Raw genomic sequence first — 21,836 nt, forward strand, 5'->3', positions numbered from 1 at the left:
CACAGCGCTCTACTAAGGGGCCTGCTTTGCTTTGGTTGTTTTAAGATTTATGTATTTATTAGGGAGAGAGGGAGAGAGCGAGAGCGCACGAGCAGGGGGAGGGCACAGGGAGAGGGAGAGCATCCCCGAGCCCACTCCCGCTGGCCGAGGAGCCCGACACCACAACCTGAGCTGAAACCGAGAATCAGATGCTTGGACGACGGAGCCACCCAGGGGCCCTGACGGGCCTGCTGATGGGACTTGTGCTTAACGACCGTGAGGCGGGAATCGTGGGGCCCTGGGCCCCGGGGAGCTGCGAGGGCCAGTGTGGGCATGTCCCGTCAGCGCAGGGGGAGGCTGTCCTGGGAATGGGCTGGGCCCCTCCCGTCCTGGGCGGGCGGCTTCCTGGGCCTCCGGCGCCCAGTGAGGGAAAGGTGTCGGGGGGGGGGTGCGGGGGGAGTCACATCTTTACGCGGCTGCACCCCAGGGGCCCGACGGTTGGAGTGCGGTTGAGGGAGGGGAAACCAGGGCTGAAAATAGTTGCCGCGCTCAGAGGCCGGGCGGCCGGCCACGTCCCGGGAGGGCTGCATGCACCTGCCCCTGCCCGTCCAGCCGCCAGACCCGGAGGGAGCGCCGGGCACTGCCATGTGCGCCTGGAATGTTCTTCCCAGGTGACCTCTTGGCTCACCGTCTTCCTTCTTGAGGATCTCAATTCAAATGCCTCCTTATCGCGGGGCCCCCCTGACGCCCCGGCCCCTTGCCCCTGTCTGTCTCCTCGCCCTGCTTTGCTTCCCCCTGCAGCACTGATCACTGCCTGCTGCCCCTTATGATTCTTTCTTTCTCTGAACCCTTTCCCTTGCCCTGAATATCAGGCCCAGGAGAGCGGGGTCTTGGCGGGGTCACCGCTGTGTCACCTGCACCCGGACTGGTGCCCGCCGCACCGCCGTGGTGAGCAGGTGAACGAACCCGTGTCCTCAGCGCGCTGCTTCTCGAGGGTCCGCCCGGATATCTGCTGTGATTGCTCTGAGACAAGGCCGGGCCTGGAGGGGAAGCTTCTGGAAACTGCTACAGCCATTCGCCTCAGCTTCCAAGCGCGTGGGTGGACGATGGGCTCAGTTTGCACGTGGCGAGTCTCACAGGCCCCCAAGCTGGGACGTGGCCTCACCACGTCGGACCCCTGCCCGTCCGCAGTGGGTAGCAAACTGAAAGCAACACACAAATCTTTGCCCACATGTCATCCGAGAATCCCTGCTCTACGGCATATCATGCGGCCTGGTACACAGCGAGCGCTCGGGAGATGTTTGTTGAGTGAATGAATAAAAAAAACAGTCAAAAATCGTCATTGTCTCTCATGCGGCGTTATTTATTTATTATTTATATTATTATTATTATTTAAAGATTTTATTTATTTATTCATAAGAGACCCAGAGAGAGAGGCAGAGACACAGGCAGAGGGAGAAGCAGGCTCCCTGCGGGGAGCCCGATGCGGGACTCGATCCCGGGACCCTGAGGTCACGCCCTGAGCCCAAGGCAGATGCTCAACACCGGAGCCTCCCAGGCATCCCTCGTGCAGCATAATTTAAAGGGAGGTGATGACACTACATTTATAATGTGAAATACAGTGAAATGCGTATCTGGTGCTGACCCCTGCTAATGGCACAGAGCTCCTAGAGCACTTGGCGTCTTTTGTTCTGTGAATGCGGCCGTGACTTGTGGAACTCTCCTGAGGTTGGGGACTAGTCACCGGAGGAGCCACCCCTGTAGTTAGAAGGTTGAAACGTGGGGCGCCTGGGTGGCTCCATCGGTTGAGCATCTGCCTTGGGCTCAGGTCATGATCCCAGGGATCCTGGGCTGGAGCCCCAGGTGTCGGGCTCCCTGCTCAGCGGGGATGGGGATGCTGCTTCTCCCTCCCCTCCCTGCTCGTGCTCTCTCTCACTATCTCCATCTCTCTCCCTCTCAAATGGATAAAGATCCTAAAAAAATAAAAGGTTGGGGGTTTTGGGTCCCCCCCTTAACCTCCAGGGAGGGGCGAGGGGCTAAAGGCTGACTCAGTCACCAATGGCCAATGATCTGATCGATGGTGCCTGCGCGATAAAGCCTCGTGAGACCCGCAAGGACAAGGGCCAGAGGGTTTCTGGGTTGGTGAACAGTGGAGACGCAGGGGAGTGGTGCCCTCAGCAAGCCTGGAAACCTCGCGCCCTGTCCCCGCCCGCCGACCTTGAGGGCAAGGTGTGCCTGTCTGCCATCTGGCAGCTCCTGGAGCCAGTGGTGTAGCAGGGGAAACGTTTCCTGAGCTCTGAGCCACGCTAGCGAGTTAATCAAGCCCAAGAGGAAGGGCCCTGGAACCTCCCCCCCACGGCCCACCAGTCGGGGCGCACAGAACCGCCTGGGCTCCTATGGGCACCTGAGGCCGTGGCAAGAGGCGGCGGGAGCGGGGAGGGGGCGGGTTGGTGTCAATCCTGCAGGACTGAGCCCTTAACCCGCGAGATCGGATGTTCTGTCCACGTAGACAGAGTCAGAATCTATTTGAACTGTCGGACACCCAGGCAGTGTGAGAGCTTCGCCCGCTGGGTGGGGAAGCCGCCCACATGCACCTTGGGACTGGGTGCAGAACCGATACGGGTGTAGCCTCGGGTCTCTATTCCTAAGAAAGGGACACGACCCCCAGGCTCTGAACCAGGGCGGGGGAGGTAGCTCTGATCCTCTGACTGTCCTGACCTCATGGGGGGACCCTGAGCCCGTCTGACTTGGTGAGATGAGCTTTGTTAGCAGCCTCAAGGCCTGCGTTGCCGCGCGTCCCCTTCCACCCACGGGAGTCGTTGTGTCTCCACAGACAGACCTCTCACCGGGCTCCCGGGGGCCCCATGGGCCGGGGAGGGCGGCCTGGTGCCCGGCCCCGACCCGCAGGCCCTGCACCTGCTCCTGGGGGCGTTAGAGCCAGACACTCCCAGAGTCCTGGGCTGAAAGTGGGGGTGGGGCTGACTGCGCTCCCCTCGCCCTCCTACGGCCTCTATTTTCGGGCTGTCTTCCGGCCATGAGGGTCACCCTGTCCTGGCTCGGGGCTGCTCCTCCCGGGGCAGGTCCTGGGCAGTGGGGGCAGAGGGCAGGAGCTGGCTGGCCCCTGTCTGGGCCGCAGGGGCAGGAACCCCTCCTCCTCGCCATCCTCACCCCAATACTGCAGCCTGCGGGAAGGGAAGGCCGGGCTGGATTCGGCCTCCCAGGCCCCCAGCGCCCCCACCTCCCCACCCAGGGCTCAGGAAGCAGCTGAGCAGCCGAGGGCAGCGCCCATAGCCCACAGACGGCCCCGCGGCTAAGAGGACCACCTCCTCCTGTCCCTGGGCCCCTGGGCCTAGTCTCCTTCCTTAGGGTCAACTCCTTGGGATCTGTTAGGATGCAAATCCTATACTTGTTAACTCTTTAAGGCACATTCGCTTCAAGGAGGGAGCCCAGGGCCAGCAGAGGGCTCGGGCTGGGGGTGGCCCAAGGGCATCCCCACATCCCCGCACACAGCTGCTCATGCTTCGGGGCCTCCAGGTGGGCTGGCTGGGTGGGGCTATTATGAGGTCGGTTCATAACCTTCATGATTGTTTCCTCCTGGCTTCCTCCCCTTTCCTGCTCCCTTGGGCACCCGGCAGTGCTGGGGAGGTTTTTGCCAGGGCCCCAGGCCTTTGTTTTCTAAAGCCTTGAACCCAGGATGCCTGGGGGTGCTCAGTGGTTTGTTGAGCATCTGTCTCCAGCTCAGGGCGTGATCCCCGGGGTCCCTCTGCCTATCTCTGCCTCTCTCTGTGTCTCTCATGAATAAATAAATCAAAATCTTAATTAATTAAAATTAAAATAAAGCCTTGAATCCACCATGTGGAAACAGGTTGAAGAAAGAGGGCTTAACAGAGATTCGCCCCAGGGTTGGGAGGCCTCTAGGGTAGATCTGCTGTGGGGTCTGCTCCCTCATTTTGCCCTAAAGATGTAGCAGGGGCTGAGAGGGGCCCCGGGGGGGGGGGTCCAGCTTGCCAAGGATTCCTGCACCTTCGACTTTGCATGGAGACAGTGGAGGGGGGGCCTGAGGGGACCGAGACACAGGAGCCATGTGGCCTCATCCAGGGAGGACAGAGCACCAGTGACCCCAGGCCCTTAGCGCTGCCGGAGCCCCGGGACGGGTGCTGGGAGTGCCAGGGCAACTGTAGCCGAGGTTCTCCCCATCCGGAGGGACATGGGCTCAGAATCAAGATAAAGCTGATTTCTAGGAAAAAGGATGATGTTGCCCGAGCACCTGGACATGGAGGACGGGCCGTGCCGCGCAGCCCTTCCTCCTTCCCGGGTGAGGAGAGCGGGGCTTCCGAGGGGTGCGGGGTGCCCGTGGCCAGCAGGCCTGTCCCGCCCGCCCTGGCTGCGTCCACAACTCTGCTCCTGCGCCCGCCTGGCGGCCACACCATTCCCGGGGTGTCCTGGGCCCTGGCGTCCCTCCCCATGGCCACCTCAGCCTCCACGTTTGGAAAGTGACCCGCGGCGGGATGAGGCACGCGGCTATGTTTAGCCCGACGGACTGGCACCGGGATGGAGGCCCCTGGCCCGGCACCTGCCCGCCCTGCGCTCCCCAGGCCTCCCCAGAGGGACTGGGAATCTGCCTTCCCGAGGGGCCGCGCCGGGCAGGGGCCGGGGCGCGGGGTGCCCCAGCCGGGAGGGCAACGGCCGCTGAGGTGGGTGCAGCACCCACGCACGTGCCAGGGCCTGTTCGAGCCACTTGCGTCCATTCAGGTCTCACATCACCCGCGAGCAAGAGCACCGAGGGGCTGCGGGGGTTCTCCGGGGCTGCACCCCGGCGGGAAGCCGGACACGCAGTGAGGGTCCGCAGGGTGTCAGGCCCTGCCCGCCCCACCCCGGCCTCCCCACGGCTGGGGGCTGGGACACTGGGCGGGCAGGGAAGGGAAAGAACGGCGCCGACTCCCATGTGCCATTCGGGCACGGTGTCACCGTCCTCCTCCACGTGAGCCTTCCCAAAAGGTGGCTCCCGCGGCCCGAGAGCGCACGGAGGCGCCAAGGGCTCAGGAGGCTGCCTGCCGGCAGACGTGCACATTGGAGGCAGGGTTGTCCGACGGGAAAGCTCAGAGCCCCCACGACCCCCCCAAAGTCTGCGTGGCTTGGACAGGGCGCCCAGGGGCGCTTCGAGGCCTCCGTGGCCCCCTGCCCCTCTGTGACCGCGCTGCCCCATGCGAGGGGCGCAGATGAGCGCGGGGCCAGCTAGGCCCCCGGAGCGGGAGCTGAGGCCCTGCGGGGGGAGAGGCCAGGCTCCCAGGGAGGCGGGAAGGCAGGCTTTCCTTCCACGTGGCCGGCGCCTGTAGGGTGGGAGACCCAGGCTCCTACACCGGTGCCCGGCAGGTCCCGGATCTCCCTAGCGGAGGCCCGAGCTGGGGCCCGTCTGAGGCCAGGGCCTCCCCAGATGCTGAGGCTAGCGGGCGGCAGGCCGCAGGAGGCGGCGGGCACATTCCAGACCCTATAAAAAGCCAAGTGCCCTGGATGCCAGAGGCTTAGGCTGCAGCCTTGTGCAGAGGGCCGCGCGGGAACCTGAACCCCAGGAATGTCCCGGGGCCTGGCCGAGTCTGCTGACATGGGAGGGCCGGCAGGGCGGGTGCAGCTTCCCAGCGCCGGGGTGGGGAGCCGGGGACCAGCTGAGAGGCTGAATCCCACCGGCCTGGCCCTGCCCCTCCCGGGCGGCACCGGGGCCCACCTGACCCGTGTGCCAAAAAGCATCCAGAACTTAGAATGTAGGGGAAGGGAGGTCACTGTTTCCTTATGATGTCGCGCCGGAGCATTTTATAAAAGGTCTGGCCAAGGACCATGTCCTTACCTGGGGCTAAGTTTATCAGCCTCAGCCTTATTCTCATTTCAGGCTGGAGAATTCTCTGTTGGTGGGAGGGGGCCGTCCTGTGCTTGGCGGGTGTCGAGCGGCATCCTGGGCTTCCAGCTACTGGACACCAGCAGTGTGGACATGGTCCCGACCAGCTTCCCAACATCGCTAAACGCCCCTTCCCTCCCCGGCCGTGGAAAACCACTGACCTGCGGGAAGACCTGTTCAAGTCTCAGGGTCCCGTCGAGATGCAAGCGCTGGGAAAGACAACCCCGACAGGCCACCGCTGCATTGCCCCGAGCGACAGCGGCCGGCTTGGTGTCTCCCCTCGTGATCTTACATCCATCCTTTGTCCCTCCAACATCATACACTTCTCTGTTCCTCCAATTCTCTTCGAATCAGCTTTCCCCTCCTGCCTGTCCTCTTAGCAGATGCGTTCGGTGCGGACGCGCGTTCCTTCTCTATTTTAATCAGAGTCAGGTCTGCGCTGTTTGAGAAGCGTACTTTGACACAAGCGGCTTTGAGGACGAAGGGAGACAGTGTAGACAAAGCAATCAACTCCCCATCTGTGCCCAACAGTTAGTAACTGATCCTCGTGGCCTTTCCACACGGGTTCCCTCAGGCTGATGGAGGCCGGAATGACGACCGTCCCAAGTCCTCTTTAACTGAGTCAGGGGTACCCCCTGGGGGCAGTGGCCCTGCAGACCTCAGGGAGCGAGGGCTGGCTTGGGAGGGTCTTGGTCTGGGATGGGGGCTAAGGCCCTGGGTGCTGGTCTTGGCTTCCAACGGCCCTGGGGCATCTCACTGCCCTTTGGCCGGCCCCCGTGGTGACTCGGTGTCTGCTCCATTTCCCTGCTTCTCTGACAGACGGTCCCCCTCGTGAGCTGCACCCCCAGCCTTCACCCTCCTGGGACAATTCTGGGACAGGGGTGTATGAGACACAGGCCTCCCAAGCCTAAGGCAGGCTTCTTTCTTGGGCGATGGAGCCCAGCCCAGGTAGAGGCTGAGCCTGGACGCTCTGAGCGTCCGTGCTGGTCTGGGCAGCCAGCAGCTTCACTATCGGGGGAAGGCACGGGTACAGGGAGGGGCTGGGGTCTGCTCGCGGGGTCGCCATCCTCTCCTGGTACCAGGAAAACCACATCAGGATGCCCAACACGGGGTACAGGCCTGCCCACGAAGCCGGCGGGGCCTGTGCAGTGGTTTAACCTCTCTGTGCCTCAGTTTACGCTTCTGTAAAAATGAGAAAAATAATACTACCTGCCTTGTGGGCAATTAATGACATAATGCATGTAATAGAGCGTTAGAATAGAACCAGCACAATTGTGAGTGCTCAACAGTTGGTGATGGGAGGAGGAGGAGGAGGTGGAGGAGGAAGAGGAGGAGGAGAAGGAGGAGAAGGAGGAGAATTTGCTGGAGGATGGGGTGGGGGTCGGGGGGTGGCCAGGAAGGCCATTCAGATAAGTTGGATGTTTCAAGGAGTGAAAATGAAAAATCAGAGAAATCGGGGACAGATCGTGCGTGGGGTGAAGATGGATTTTTTTTATCTGGTACCTTTTGGTCATGCTCTGTGCTGGGGGCTTTGTGACCGCGGAGCCCGCCCTGAGGCGCTGCGGTCCCTGCATAATGGAACGGCTTATGTGGATAGAGGGGGCACCACAGCACTGAGGGCTTGGCTCCTCCTGTAGCTTCTCTGAAGCGAACGGTGTCATCCGCATCTTCCAAGGGACAGGACTGAGGGCGCGGAGATGTCACTAGCGTGTCCACGACCACACAGCCAGCGTTCGAGCGGGCCCGGACTCCGCAGCACACCTGTGCGTCCAGAGCCCACGGTTACCCAGCATCCGGCTTCCCCACCCCGGGGTGCTCCCGGCTGGCAGGGCTCCGCGTCCCCGCCCTGCTCCTGCCCGGCTCTCCCCCGCCGTGTCCCTCCAGGGCGCCCCTGCCCGCTCGGAGCCCCGCGTCCTCTGTGCGGGGCGGACCCCGGACGGGCAGGGTCGGGGGGGCTCAGCACCGCGCCATCACCTGCAGCAGACGCTGAGCAGGGAGCACAGAGGGCTCCCGGGGGCACCCAGACCTGGCAGGGGCATGTGCTTCTCCGACGGCCGTCGGGGCTTCTTCCCCACAGGCCAGGGTACTGGCCGCATCCCGACTCTGCGTGCCCGGCAGCTGCCGGAGCCTTTCCTGCCCCCGACCCGCCCTGCCTCCTCCCTGTCACCCATCAGCCACTTGCCTGGTGGCCGCCCACACGGCATCCCAACGTGAGGGGGGCGGAGAGCCCTGCACCCTCCTCCCTCCACAGCCTGCCCTCCCCTCCCCCGCGCCGCCTGTCTTGGTAAGTGATCCCCCTCCTGCTCTGTCACCCACGCTGACACCGACACCGACACCAGCGTCATCCTTGCCTTCTTCCCCTCCCCCACGCCTCCGTCCCCACGGCGGGTCCCCTGGGCCGCCTCCCCACCGTCTCTCAACGTCATCCTGTCACCCATCACGCCTCAGTTCCGGCCTCCCATTGCTGCCTGGACAACTTCACGGCCCCCCCCACCCCGCTCTCCCCGCCTCCCCCCTCCCCCCTCCCAGGCCACCCTCTATCTACCCGGTTCCAAGGCCTGGACTCCTTTCTCAACCTCCTGCCTCCAGCACTTTGCTCGCGGGGCTCCCCCCGGCGGCTTCTACAACCTCTCCCCTGGTGCCCCAACCTGCCCTCCGGGACCAGCTGCAGAATCGATGGACCCAGTACCAAATGAAAAATTGTTCAAAAAAGTAGGAAATAAGTACCATGAAAGGTATTGAAATATAAAGCTTTTCCTTTCTCAACCTGCCGTGATGTTTTTTTTATCGCCTATTTAGTGTTGTGTGGGGCAGGTGCAGACCCTCACGGGCACCCCGTCCCCCTTCATGACCCGCCCCACACTCACTCCACCCCCATCCAGCAGCCAGACATCCTGACCCTTGGCTACAGGTGGGGAAGTGGAGGCAGGCATCTCCCATCCCATCGGCTTCTGCCTCCAGCCGAGGTGGACAGGCAGCGTATCGTAGCCTCGGCTCCGGGGGACCCCAAGTACCTGGCTGGGGGATGAGCCTCAGGCTCCACCCGGCAATCACTCACTGAGTGGCTGTGGTCCTGTCGGCCCAGGGCGGGGACAGCCACTGCCATGCCCTGACCCACGCGTACCCAACCCTGACCCCGGCCCAGGGCACCAGCGGGGGAGACTGAGCAGCGTCTGTCCTTCGAGGTGGGGGCTGGAAGGAGGTGGCCGAGGGGGAAACCATGAGTGAGCCATGGCTCCATGCTACTGGCACATGTCCCATTATTGTCCCATTGGTCTTCACCCACAAAGTAAGGATTCAAAGATGAAATCATTTCAGTTTTCAGTACTGTAACCACAGACCATTAAGGCCCACGCGTGGGGCCCTCCTGAGTGCAGGCCCCAGAGGGACTGTAGGGGTCACGAGCCCATGAGGTTGGCCTTGTCCTCATCCTTCACACCTCAGGGGGAACATCTCACCCTCTGGGAAGGACTAGGTCCTCCTCCAGGGCAATATCATAGCGTCCCAAACCTTCCCATTTTAACTACATGTGTAATTGGTTTAATTATAATTACGTGTTTAATTGGTTTAATTAACTAAGCCCTGTGAGGATCGGAACTATGTCTGTTTGGAACCCAATTATGTCCCCAGCATGGGCCTGGGACACAATAGGCACTAAATAAATATTTATTGAATGAATGAGAAAGTTAATGAAGAATGGGTTCCTGGGCCTCCCTTAAAAACTATGGGTTATTTTGCATGACCTGAAAGTGCCTCCTCACCTTTCTCAGATACCTACAAAGCAGCCAGTAGGGTAAGAGAGAGATAAATGTCGGGTCTCCCCTCCTTCTGGTCTAACTCCCCTCATTTCCCTCCTGCTGGATTGTATGGAGGGAGCATGTCACTGGCTAGCGGGAAGGAAGCGGCGGCTGCTGGAAGCTGGCTCCGAGACCCTTGAGGTGCCCCTGGGCTCTCTGGGCTCCCCCCAAGGACCCCACGAGGATCCCTCACTGATTATGCTAACAGTCTGTCCAGCTTTGACGTTTGCGGTGATATTCACCGCTTTGGGACGGCTTCCGGTCAGGTTTTCCCCTCCCAGGAAACTCATCGTCCTGTGCCTGTGGGCCTAGGCCTTCCCCAGGGCCTTGCGAGCCAGCCCGGAAGCTAAGGGCAAGTACCCGGACCCGCGAAAGTTCCATTTTGTTTCAGTGGAAGACGACAGACCCAGTAAAGTGTCATTCAACACCCCCCAGGGGGCGATTCCTTTTGAAAGGAGCCAACCTAAGGCATTGAAATGGAACGAAGGCCCCGAAATACAAAACCCTGGAGACTGGGCTGGACCCAGAGCCCTCGTGGATTCAGGGACATGGAATCCGAGGCCTGTCTGAGGCTCAGCAACCCCCCCGCCCCCCGCCCCGCCAAAGCCGCGGCTGTAGGGGCCCTGCCCACAGTTCATCTCGCTCTCCTTCCGCACTCAGGAGCTCACAGTTTTTTCTGTTTATAGCCTAACACACACTTTAAAATCCCAGCTTCTTAGCAGCTCAAGATAGATTCCCATGGAAACCGGCATAAAGGAGAAGCAAAGATAAATACCTTTTTTTCAGGCCCCGGATGCATGTTAATTGGTCTCCCCCCTCCCACCCCTGTGGTGCAAATGCAGGAAAAAGCCAGCTGAGATGGTGGGCCCATTGTCCTGTCCCCCAGGGCCTGGACAGCACATGCCTGCGAGCACTGTTTCTAGGAGGGCTTCCCCTGGAGTCCTTGCGCTGTCACCGTGTTGGCAACGGCCGTCACAAGGGCAGGTCCTAAAGTCAGAGAGGCCTGAGTCGGAGACCCTCTTGCAGGACTTGCATGGGGCGAGGGGGTGACCCTGGGCAAAGTACTCAAACTCTCTGAGCCTCAGTTTCCTTCTCTTTTACACGGATTTAATGGTGTTGCCTCCCGGGGGTAGTTATGAGGATTAAGTAAGACAATAACGTAAAATATTTAGCACAGAACCTGGCGCCTTGGAAACGGTCACCGTGTTTACTAGGATCTAGCTGCTGGGTTGGGTCAGCGTTTCGCCTGCATGGGGCTCGGGCTCCTCATCTGGAAACCAGCGAGGCGGGGAGGGGATGGGACCACGTGATCCCAGGGATCCCTTCCAGGCCTGGCATTTTGTGGTCTGTGTCCCCGTTATTGGTGACGGGGCGCAGAGAGCGAGGCACAGAGAGCGAGGCACAGAGCTCTAAAACACGCGCTCTCTGGGAATTCCTAGATCCCACTCTCCCAGGAGGCCAGTTCCTTCTGGACCGTGTCCAGGAAAGGGAAAGCAGCAGTCCGCCTCCCTCGCTCGGTAGCTGACCTTACAAGCCTCGCTTCCCGCATGTCAGATGGCGCCGCTCTACAGGGTGGCTGTGAGCTCTTTCTGAGCTCAGTCTCATAGGTGCTTAGCACGGTGCCCGGGCCCAGTCTCATAGGTGCTTAGCACAGTGCCCGGGCCCAGTCTCATAGGTGCTTAGCACGGTGCCCGGGCCCAGTCTCATAGGTGCTTAGCACGGTGCCCGGGCCCAGTCTCATAGGTGCTTAGCATGGTGCTCGGGCCCAGTCTCATAGGTGCTTAGCACGGTGCCCGGGCCCAGTCTCATAGGTGCTTAGCACAGTGCCTGGGCCCAGTCTCATCAGGTGCTTAGCACGGTGCCCAGGCCCAGTCTTATAGGTGCTTAACACGGTGCCCGGGCCCAGTCTCATAGGTGCTTAGCACGGTGCCTGGGCCCAGTCTCATCAGGTGCTTAGCACGGTGCCCGGGCCCAGTCTCATAGGTGCTTAGCACGGTGCCCGGGCCCAGTCTCATAGGTGCTTAGCATGGTGCTCGGGCCCAGTCTCATAGGTGCTTAGCACGGTGCCCGGGCCCAGTCTCATAGGTGCTTAGCACAGTGCCCGGGCCCAGTCTCATAGGTGCTTAGCATGGTGCTCGGGCCCAGTCTCATAGGTGCTTAGCACGGTGCCCGGGCCCAGTCTCATAGGTGCTTAGCACAGTGCCTGGGCCCAGTCTCATCAGGTGCTTAGCACGGTGCCCAGGCCCAGTCTTATAGGTGCTTAACACGGTGCCCGGGCCCAGTCTCATAGGTGCTTAGCACGGTGCCTGGGCCCAGTCTCATCAGGTGCTTAGCACAGTGCCCGGGCCCAGTCTCATCAGGTGCTTAGCACGGTGCCCGGGCCCAGTCTCATAGGTGCTTGGCACGGTGCCTGGGCCCAGTCAGACAGAATCCAGAATTAGCCAGTTTACCTTGCAGAGCTGAGGAGTCACTCGGCCAGCCCTGCAGGTAAGTCGGAAGCTCTGGTACTACCACCAGCAAGCAGCCCCCCAGGGGGCCTCCCCCCGGCCGGGGCTGCAGGCCCGCACGAGGCGCGTAGGAGGACCTATCTTACCAGGCCAAGGTTGAGAGTGTTGTTGTCGTCTTCCGGCATGGGCAGGTACACAGCCAGAGCCACGCAGTTGGCAAAGATGGTGAGCAAGATGATTGTCTCGAAGGGTCTGGTGTCAGGGTCAAGGAGAGCCCTCGAGTGAGTCGTGGGGTTGGGACAGGCAGAGGGTGGCACGGTGCACACCGGGGGCCCACGCTGCTCCTCCCCGCTCCCCTGCGGGGTCTCCCCAGGAACAGCTAACTTGGCTCAGCGGTGATGGGAGTGCGAAGCTCGGGTCCTGGCTCGGGGCTGCTCAGCTGTAGGGGCCCTGAGGTCTCACTGGTCCAGGCCCTGCCCATCCCCAGCCCTGCCTGCCCTGCTCCTGGGGGCCGTGACTTTCTGAGGATCTCGCCAGACGACTTGGGGGACTCAGAGAAATGGCAAGGGATGCGGGGGGCTGAGCATCCGCGGGAACAGGACCGGGAAAGGGTAAGCTGCGGGTGGAGCCTGAACCCCCCAGCCCAAGGAGGAACGCATATGAGGCGACGAGTCAGCCGCCCACCCTGCCCCTCCCCAGCCGTGCTCACAGGCCGGGGTGTGCACCGCACACCTGCACACGCCTCCCTCCCAGGCACACGTGCCCCTCACAGTCGCTCCCCAGGGCCACCCCCGGGCCCTGTCCCTTGTGCGTGAGCAGTGTCCATGCATCCATGGGCCGAGCCATTGGACAGCGGCGGGTGGTGGGGACAGGCTGCGGGGTGGGAGGCACACTGTGCAGAAGGTCTGGGCTTGTACCCCTTCCTCTTCCACCCAGTGATTGCGAAGAGCTGGGCCGCGGGGCAGAGGCCTGCTGAGGAGAAGGTGCAGAGGAGCAGAGCACGGAGAAGCCACCCGGGGAAACCCGATCCCACAGGCCCGACGGAGGCAGCGGTGCAGCTGTGGGGAACAGGGCTGACTCTGCCCCCAGCTATTCCAATGGGTCCCCTGGTTTTCTCATCCTCCCAGTGATCCCGTATTCCCCTTTCTTCTAGGGAACAGCTGGTGGGAGCCCAGTCTTCCAGAACCCTAGAGAAATATTTCAAATATTCCTGACCTCTCTCTGAGAAGACGCTTGACACAGCCCCTCCCCCTAATCGCCTTCCTCCCTTCCCCAAATAACCCAGATATTTTCATCCTTCTTCCTCTCAGAGCTAGTGCAAACGGAGAAAGGGACTGCTGGTGCCTGTCCCCAGGGTGGTATGTGTGGGCGAAGACCGCCCGGCGTCTGGGCCCGCGCCCCCCCGGAGCCCGTCACAGCAGCCCTTTGTCCCAGGCCTTGTCTCCCTGGACTCCATCCCCAGCTGGACTCCCCTCACTCACCAGCAAGCTCTGCCCTCCAGTCAAGGGGGACAGTTGTCTTGCAGAGGCCCCTGCCTCTTTCTTTCCCCTCCTGTATCAAAAGGAGACTGTTGCCTCAGACCCCTCAGTGGAGCCCCCCGGTAATGGGATTTGGGGACACCTGCGGACCCCCCTCCGTGACACATCGGGCCCCTTCTGCAGATGGCTGTCACCAGGCCTCGGGCCCAGCACTCTCAGGCCTCAGTGGCTCCGCTCCTCCCGCTGTCCCTGTCCCCCTCGGCCGCAGCCTTCCTTCCTGAGCAGCCCCCGGCCCCCAGCTCGGTGATCCGTGACCCTGCCCCCTCCCTGTCCCTGATGCCCTGCGGGTCCTGAAGGATACTTCCATTCCACGATGTTGATGCAGGCCTTCCTCAGGGGGTTCTGCAGGGTCAAGCAGAACAGGGCCCGGGGTGGCCTCGGCAGGATCTCCGGGACCGGCTTCTTGGGCTGTTTCTTCCTCAGGCCCTCGTCCTGGGGCGAGGACGGCTCCATGGCTCCCCTGGCAGTCCTGCTGCCCTCGCCTCCCTGCGTCCCCAGTGCCCCCGCCGTGGGGACTGGGCCAGTGGGGCCAAGCGAGCCCTGCTGAGCCAGCCCGGGGGCGGGGGCAGGAGGATTACTGTCCCTGCTCCCAGCAAGTAAAATTAGCCTCCTCTGGCTCCCCGCTGCTGGCTCCCCGCTGCCTGCCCGGCTCCGAGGCCAGGCAGCTGTCATTCCCTCCCAGCCCAGCCAGTGACAGCCCAGCATGTCCCTGAGGACATTGGTAGGGGGTGGCGGAAGGAGCGTCCCATGGGCCTGGGATGGGGGCAGCGGGAGACAGGACGGGAGGCTTCAAGCCTGGGGCCACAGAGAGTTCAGGAAGGGGGTGGCCTCAAACTGCAGACGGGCTCCCCTGTGCCAAGACTCGCTGCCCCCGCTCCCTGGCCCCATGACACCCCCCCGAGAAGGTGCTGGGTGGCCTCGTTCAGCACTCTACCCCACAGCCCCATCCGTCCCCGGACCTGCAGCCGGCTACCAGGCCAGACCCCCCCACCCATGCCCACCGCACGGCAGGGAAAGCTAACCCCTCCTCAGAAGAATCTTGAACGAGCGCACTTCAGGCCCGGCACCCGCCACACGGTGCAGCGACCGTGTGCCTTGTACCGTCTCAGCCCCTGCAGCACCTAACGGTACAGGGGCAGGGGCTTGACCCGGGACTGCGGCCCTCCCCGCCCCGCTGGGTACACGAAACTCTCCATAAAGGTCAGTGGGACGCAGAGCTAACAGCGCCCCACAGCCTCAGCAAGGGCCTGAGCTGTGGGTGGGAGTCTCCAGGGGCATCGGGGAGTGAGGTAGACGACATCTGGGATCACAAAACTCAGCAAATCTTTTATTTAGCCTCTTGGTACAAACAGTGCCCTATGGTCCCACCGCCCACAGAGGGGACACAGTCTGAGGGGAGACACACAGTCCTCGAGCGACCGGGAGGGAAAAAGGATGAAAAGTCTACATGGGGGTGGGGGGGGTGGGATGGGGGGCTAGGGGTCGCGGTGGGTGATCGCCCCCATCAGGAAAGCCAGAGGCACCACCCAGGCACACACACGGCCTCTCCCGGGTCAGAGCTGGGTGGAGCGCATCCTGGCCTCCTGGCTCCATGGGGCGTCTGGGCTCCTTGGGGGCGGGGGCCGGCGGCAAGCAAGCTCCCAGGGCCCACTCTAGTTAGTATCTGAGGCCATCTTAGGCCATCTGGGGTCATCTTGGGGACAGCAAGGGCCTGGCTCATCCAAACCAAAGACCTCTGGCCTCCGGAGGGAGTCGCAGATGCGAGGCTGCACCTGCGGCGGGGCTGCACCTGCTGCGGGGCTGCACCTGTGGCGGAGCTGCACCTGCGGCGGGGCTGCACCTGCTGCGGGGCTGCACTTGCAGTGGGGCTGCACCTGCTGCGGGGCTGCACCTGCTGCGGGGCTGCACCTGTGGCGGAGCTGCACCTGCGGCGGGGCTGCACCTGCTGCGGGGCTGCACTTGCAGTGGGGCTGCACGTGGGGCGGGGCTGCACCTGCTGTGGGGCTGCACCTGCGGCGGGGCTGCACCTGCAGTGGGGCTGCACCTAAGGCGGGGCTGCACCTGCAGTGGGGCTGCACCTGCGGCGGGGCTGCACCTGCGGAGGGGCTGCACCTGTGGCGGGGCTGCACCTGCAGTGGGGCTGCACCTGTGGCGCGGCTGCACCTGCTGCGGGGCTGCACCTGCGGCGGGGCTGCACCTGCAGTGGGGCTGCACCTGCGGCAGGGCTGCACCTGCAGTGGGGCTGCACCTGCGGCGGGACTGCACCTGCGGCGCCCGAGGTGGGAGGTTGGAGCTGGGCGAGGGCCCCCCTGTCCTCCCCCCGGGGCTGGGGGGTGGCGCGCGATCCCAGCGGGGCTCCGACGTGAGGTTCCGCAGCGCGGGGCGGGGCCGTCCTCGGTTGCCCGCCTGGGGCCTGCGTCCTGGGGCCTGCGGCAGCGGTGCCCTCTGTCCTCCTCCCCGCCCCTCGCCCCCCCCCCCCCGTGGCCAGGCTCCCTCGGGAGTGGGGCGGCCCCCGCGGGCCCCCCGCCCGGCCGGTCAGTGGCTGGACTCCTCCGACTCAAAGAAGGGCGAGGAGGAGAAGCAGGGGCCCTCGGAGGCCTGGGGCGCGCCGTCGGGCGCGGGGGCGGGCGCGGGCGCGGGCGCGGGGGCGGCGCTGAGCAGCTCCTGCAGGTACTTGATGTAGCGGATGGCGGCGCGCAGGGTCTCCACCTTGCTGAGCCGCTTCTCGGCCAGGGCGCCGGGCAGGTGGCCCCGCAGGCGCGCGTAGCCCTCGTTGACGCAGCGGACCCGCTGCCGCTCGCGCTCGTTGCGCTTCTGGATGAAGGCGGGCTCGAAGGGGCAGTCGTAGCCCCCGAGGGCGCCGGGGAAGGGCACGCAGGGCAGCACGGCCGCGTAGGCCTCGTAGGCCTGGAAGCAGCGCGGCTCGGCGCCCGGGCACAGCAGCAGGGGCACGCGGCCCAGGGGCTCGGCGGGCGGGGGCGCGCGGCGCGCGGGGGGCTCGGCGGGCGGGGGCGCGCGGCTCGGGGGCGCCCGGGGGCCCCGCTCCACCAGGCCGCGCTCCACCAGGCCCCGCTCCACCAGGCCCCGCTCCACCAGGCCGCGCTCCAGCAGGCCCCGCTCCACCAGGCCGCGCTCCACCAGGCCCCGCTCCACCAGGCCCCGCTCCACCAGCGCGCCGCGGAAGGCGCTGTGCATCCCCGCCCCGACTCCGACTGGGCGCCCGGGGTCTGCGCGGTCCCCACGCGGGCCGCGTCACATCGCGGGGGCGCTCAGGCCTTCCCTCCGCCCCTTGGCGCGGCCTCCGAGGTCCCCCCGACGGCGGGCATGGCTCGGGCCTAGCGCGGCTCCTGGCACAGGCTCAGCGGGCACCGGGGCCTGCAGCGCTCCGGGGACCCCTGCGCTCTCCCGCGGCGCCCATGGGCGGGGGGCGGCAGGCCTCGGCGCCCCACCTGCTCCTGGGCGCAGCATGGGCGCCTCCCCCGGGGCTAACCCTGGGGCGTCATCCTGGGGGCCGCCGGCGCTGGGTGCTTCGGGGTGCGGGGGGGGGGGTCCCCCAGCTGCCCGGGGCCGCAGACGGATGTGAGGGGTCCCCGCTCAGCTCAGGGCAGCGTTTCTAAAAAAAAAAAGAGGAGAGTGAACATATGAGTCAGGACCGGCTTGTAGGACGGGCTCCCCGTGCCACCCCCACCCTCCACGGGGCTCGTGGAACAGGGGAGGCGGAGCGGCCGCCCGCTGACCAGGTCAGGCCTAGAGCGCGGTTCAGACCTGTGTTGGCGGTGGGGGCCTCTCTGCGTCCTGGTTTCCACGTGTGGAGCTAATTGAACATCCCTCGCAGGAGATTAATAACATTTGAGAATCGAATGAGAAAATAAATATGCCCCAAAAGGCCTCCTGGTCCCGGCCTATAAGACCTGCCCAATCAGCCCCGGTGGCGCAGCAGGTTGGTGCCGCCTGCAGCCTGGGGTGTGATCCTGGAGACCCGGGATCGAGTCCCACGTCGGGCTCCCTGCATGGAGCCTGCTTCTCCCTCTGCCTGTGTCTCTGCCTCTCTCCCTCTCAAACCTGCCCAATGACCCTACCATATAGCAATCGCTCTACTAGGTATTTACCCAAAGAGCACAAAGATACTAGTTCAAGGGGGTCCATGCCCCCCAAGGTTTACAGCAGCACGCTCTACGCTCTACAACCGCCAAATCATGGAAGCTGCCCAAGTGTCCGCTGGTAGATGAATGGATAAGGAAGAGGGGGTGTATATACACAGTGGAATAGCCTCAGCCATAAAACAGAATGAGATCTTGCCATCTGCGACACGGATGGAGCTAGAGAGTAATATGCTAAGTGACATAAGTCAGAAGGACAAATACCGTATGATTTCACTCGTGTGGAATTCAAGAAACAAACAAACGAGCGCAGGGAAAAAAAGAGAGAAAGGCAAACCAAGAAAGTGACTCTTGACTATGGAACACAAGTGCTGGCTCCCAGAGCGGAGGTCGGGGGACATGGGGGCAGCAGGTGAGGGATTAAGGAGAGCACCTGTGACGAACGCCTTGTATGGTACGGAGGTGTGAGTCGCTACATTGTACACCTGAAACTGGAATCACACTTGTGTTAAGTAACTGGAATTTAAATAAAAACTTTTTAAAGGGCCCGATGACGTCGTTTCCTCTGAGAGTGGGGATCGAGTCTCATGAAGGATACCTTCCAGGACCTTCCATCTAAGGGGCTCAAAGGCTGCTTATGGGGCTAGCCCGGTGGCCACCACACGTCCACCAAGGGGTTCTCTTTACTGAAGGAAATGAATCGCATTCCGAAGACTCGGGTGTTGCTGGGACTTCAAAGCCCCTTGGCTGGCGGGGCAGCAGCAATGGCCAAAGCGTCTGCACCCCGGTGCACGTGGATCCGGGGGGCACCCTCCAGCCGGGCCTGGGCTTCTCCTTCATGGCGCTTAACGGAAATGTCTGCTCTCCCACCTCTGCGCTGAGGCTGGCCCAGCTCCTGGCCTGTGGCAGATGCTGCACAAATGCTTGTTGAATAACTGGATGGGGGGCTGGGCGGAGGGGCCTTGTCCAGGCCCTTCCCGGGCTCTGCGAAGCTGCTACTCCCGAAACAAGTGGCCCGTGCGAATTTAAGTGCCGCCAACCCTCATCACATGTGGCCAGAGGATTCAGCCTGGGCGGAATTTCCTCCCGGGCATTCTCTCAGGCCCTGTTCGCCCCTCTTGTGTGTGTCCCCGGTGTCCGACACATGCCATCTTAGCACTTGTCATGCTACTCTAGCATCGTCCTCCTCCTCATGGCAGAGCAGGAAGGAGCAAGAGCTGTACCCGCACGGGGAGAGATGGCGCGGCGACAGGCCTCGGACACTGAGCAAGGCCTTTATTTTTTTTTCCTTAAGACTTTATTTATGTGACAGAAGGAGAGCACAAGTAGAGTGGCCGGCAAAGGCAGAGGGAGAAGCAGGCTCTGAGCCTGATGTGGGGCTCGATCCCAGAACCCTGGATCATGACCTAAGCCCAAGGCAGATGCTCAACCGACTGGGCCCCCAGGGGTCCCTGGGCGAGGCCTTTCTATGAGACAGAAAGGGGCTAGCTCTGTCCCTGATGGGGGGCAGGGGGGTGGTGACTCACTCCAGGGGGAGTCCCGTCTGCACTTTCCCATTTTTGTGCTGCATCGGGTCCCCGCTCTGTCCCCAGCTAGCTCTGCCCTCCGTGCTGAACGAAAGAGAACCCCGGGAAATATCAATAGCGATTCTAAGCGTCATGGAGACTTGCATGGGCTCTGGAAAGTAGAAGCAAAGGTGCCAGACACCAGGACAAATTCGCATATCCCTCCCCTGCCCAGCAGCCTTTCAGGGCTCCCAATGGTCTTGAGGGAAGGTTCTAGAAAATCTCCTTTCCAACAGACCCTCAGCTCCATCAGGACCAGCCTCCTGTCACTCTCTGATCGTTCCTGACCTCACTCCTCGGCTCCTACTGACTGGTGTTGGGACGCTTTTCACAGCTTTTCTGATTTTCCCCTGTTCCTGCCGAACCTTGAGGGAGGCCCCGCCGTGCTGACTGCCTGAGCTGAGCAGCTCCCCGCGTGGACGATCAGGGCTGTGCCTTCCGAGTCTTCGCGTCTTCGACCAGACTGTAAGCCACCCGAGGGCAGGCCTCGGCCTTTCACTCTTAGGCGACCCCTCTGCCCCGGGCCCGTGTTGGGTACATGACAGTGCTGAAAGTCATTTGCTAGCAGCGCCTCATTTTCGTAAAAACTTGGGATCCAGACTGTACTGTCCCCTATGACCCCCGTCTTTTCAAATTGGATTTAATCATTCAAATTTAATGTGATAGAGGTCAGAAGTGTATTTATATCTAATGATGATTTTAGCAAATATAACTTAATATCTGTGTTGACTCAATACTTATTTTCCAGACATACTGTTTCCATTTCTTCACAAAACTATTCAGCAGAGGGACCAACAAGAAGCCTCCTAGCTTGATGGTCCTTGAGCCACTTCTCTCTCTGCTGTCAGGGAAGAGCTGCTAGCCTGGCAGGGAGCCTAGGTGGGGACACACCTGCAGGTACATTGTCTTCTACTTCTGCCATCGAACCCCCCAGCCCAGACCAGAAGCCGAGGGACACAGCGGGGTAGGTTATCACCAAGAATCAGGGGCCGTTCGCCCAACACATGTTTACCCGAGGGCCTGGGGTACATGAGGGGCCGCTCTGGGCACCAGGATAGAGCCCCGGTGGGGGGGGAAAAACACTGCTGTGAAATGTAATGATAATGATAATTCTAGCTGTTATTCATTATTTATGATGTGCAAGACACCGTGCTACTCACTTTCCATGGATCATCCCATTTAGCTCCTACACCATTCTCCTGAGGTCGACGCTAAAATGACCCAGTTTTACAGGTGAGGAATCTGAGGTTCATAAAAGTTAAGGTATTGGTCCGAGTTTCCACAGTTAGTAGCTTCATACACCAGCAAATGCTCCACGACCATGCCCTTCTTCAGCCCTCTTCCCTCCCCCAGGGTGTCTCCCTGCTGCTTTGCATTTGGGCACCAAGATGCGAGGGGCTGGCTCTGACCTAACACAGGATCTTTTTTTTTTTTTATAAAGATTTTATTTATTTATTCATGAGAGACACCCAGAGAGAGGCAGAGACACAGGCAGAGGGAGAAGCAGGCTCCACGCAGGGAGCCCAATGCGGGACTCGATCCCGGGACCCCGGGGTCACAGCCTGGGCCCAAGGCAGACACTCAACCACTGAGCCACCTGGGCATCCCCCTAATACAGGATCTTATTGAATTATGAATCCTGTTGGAGGGCTGTCCTCGTGCAGATTTGAATAATGGTGCCGTGACGGAGCACCGGCTCTGGTGACAGAGCTTCCGCAGGTCACCTTGCTCCCCCTTGGGAAGGGGACTCCCCCTTGAGGATAGTCTCGGGAGGGTGGCCTAGGGGAGCTCTGCGGGTAGGAAGGCGAGAATTGGGATGTAACCAGGGGCGCCTGTGGTTGAGCATCTGCCTCCAGCCCAGGGCGTGACCCCGGGGTCCTGGGATCAAGTCCCCCATCGTGCTCCCTGCATGGAGCCTGCTTCTCCCTCTGCCTGTGTCTCTGCCTCTCTCTGCGTCTCTCATGAATTGATAAATGAAATTAAAAAAAAATAATTGGGATGTAATCAGACTGAGTCAAGCACCAAGAGCTGCCTCCGGCGGGGAACCTGCTAAGACCCCCGTTGCCTGCGCTTAGACACCCTGAGTAGCTTAGACACCCTGGCTCGCTGGTCCCGGGGCTGAGCAGGACCATCTGTGAACAGTGTCACCGTGTGGCGGTGAGGAGCGATGGCAGTCGCCGCGGGTGCAATTCAAGCTCCGGGGCCTCCTGAGTGTGGAAGTGTGAACTAACTCCCCCTTAGGACTCCCCCGGGAACTGCGTGTCTGGACCTTTTGGAAACTAGGAGGAAAGGAAGCCCCTCCCCAGTGAAGAGTCCCCCGCTTTCCTGTTAACATGCACTAATCCATGAGTTTGTGGATCACTTTGCATCCCTTCACTTTCATCCTATACACATACGTAAAGTGCATCTAATCAAGCATAGTTTTTTTTTTTTTTAACGGAAAATAGCACACTGTGCCAGTATCAGGCAACTGGTGCGAGAGGGGTGTGCTGGGAAGTGTGGGAACTGCCCCCCGCCCCC

At 61.9% G+C, this 21,836-nt stretch overlaps 2 protein-coding genes across 3 annotated transcripts in view; both read right to left on the reverse strand.

Annotated features, from left to right (window-relative positions):
• CACNA1S (calcium voltage-gated channel subunit alpha1 S) overlaps window positions 1–14,249 on the reverse strand; it is a 64,260-nt gene extending 50,011 nt beyond the window's left edge. The window contains exons 1-2 of one of the 2 annotated variants that reach the window (XM_072733455.1): window positions 13,953–14,249; window positions 12,260–12,365 (exon numbers count right to left, since the gene is read on the reverse strand). In XM_072733455.1, coding sequence (XP_072589556.1) covers window positions 12,260–12,365; window positions 13,953–14,104 — 258 coding nt within the window. In that variant the 5' untranslated portion in view covers window positions 14,105–14,249. The remainder of the gene's footprint in view (window positions 1–12,259; window positions 12,366–13,952) is intronic. The other variant, XM_026017995.2, reaches the window with a different exon arrangement.
• Window positions 14,250–16,186: 1,937 nt separating this feature from the next.
• On the reverse strand, window positions 16,187–16,846 carry ASCL5 (achaete-scute family bHLH transcription factor 5). Its single transcript, XM_072733746.1, has one exon. It carries the CDS (start codon window positions 16,844–16,846, stop codon window positions 16,187–16,189), a length of 660 nt encoding a protein of 219 aa, XP_072589847.1.
• Window positions 16,847–21,836: the final 4,990 nt, after the last annotated feature.

This window comes from Vulpes vulpes, chromosome 13 (assembly GCF_048418805.1).
Source record: "Vulpes vulpes isolate BD-2025 chromosome 13, VulVul3, whole genome shotgun sequence".
Taxonomy (NCBI): Eukaryota; Metazoa; Chordata; class Mammalia; order Carnivora; family Canidae; genus Vulpes; species Vulpes vulpes.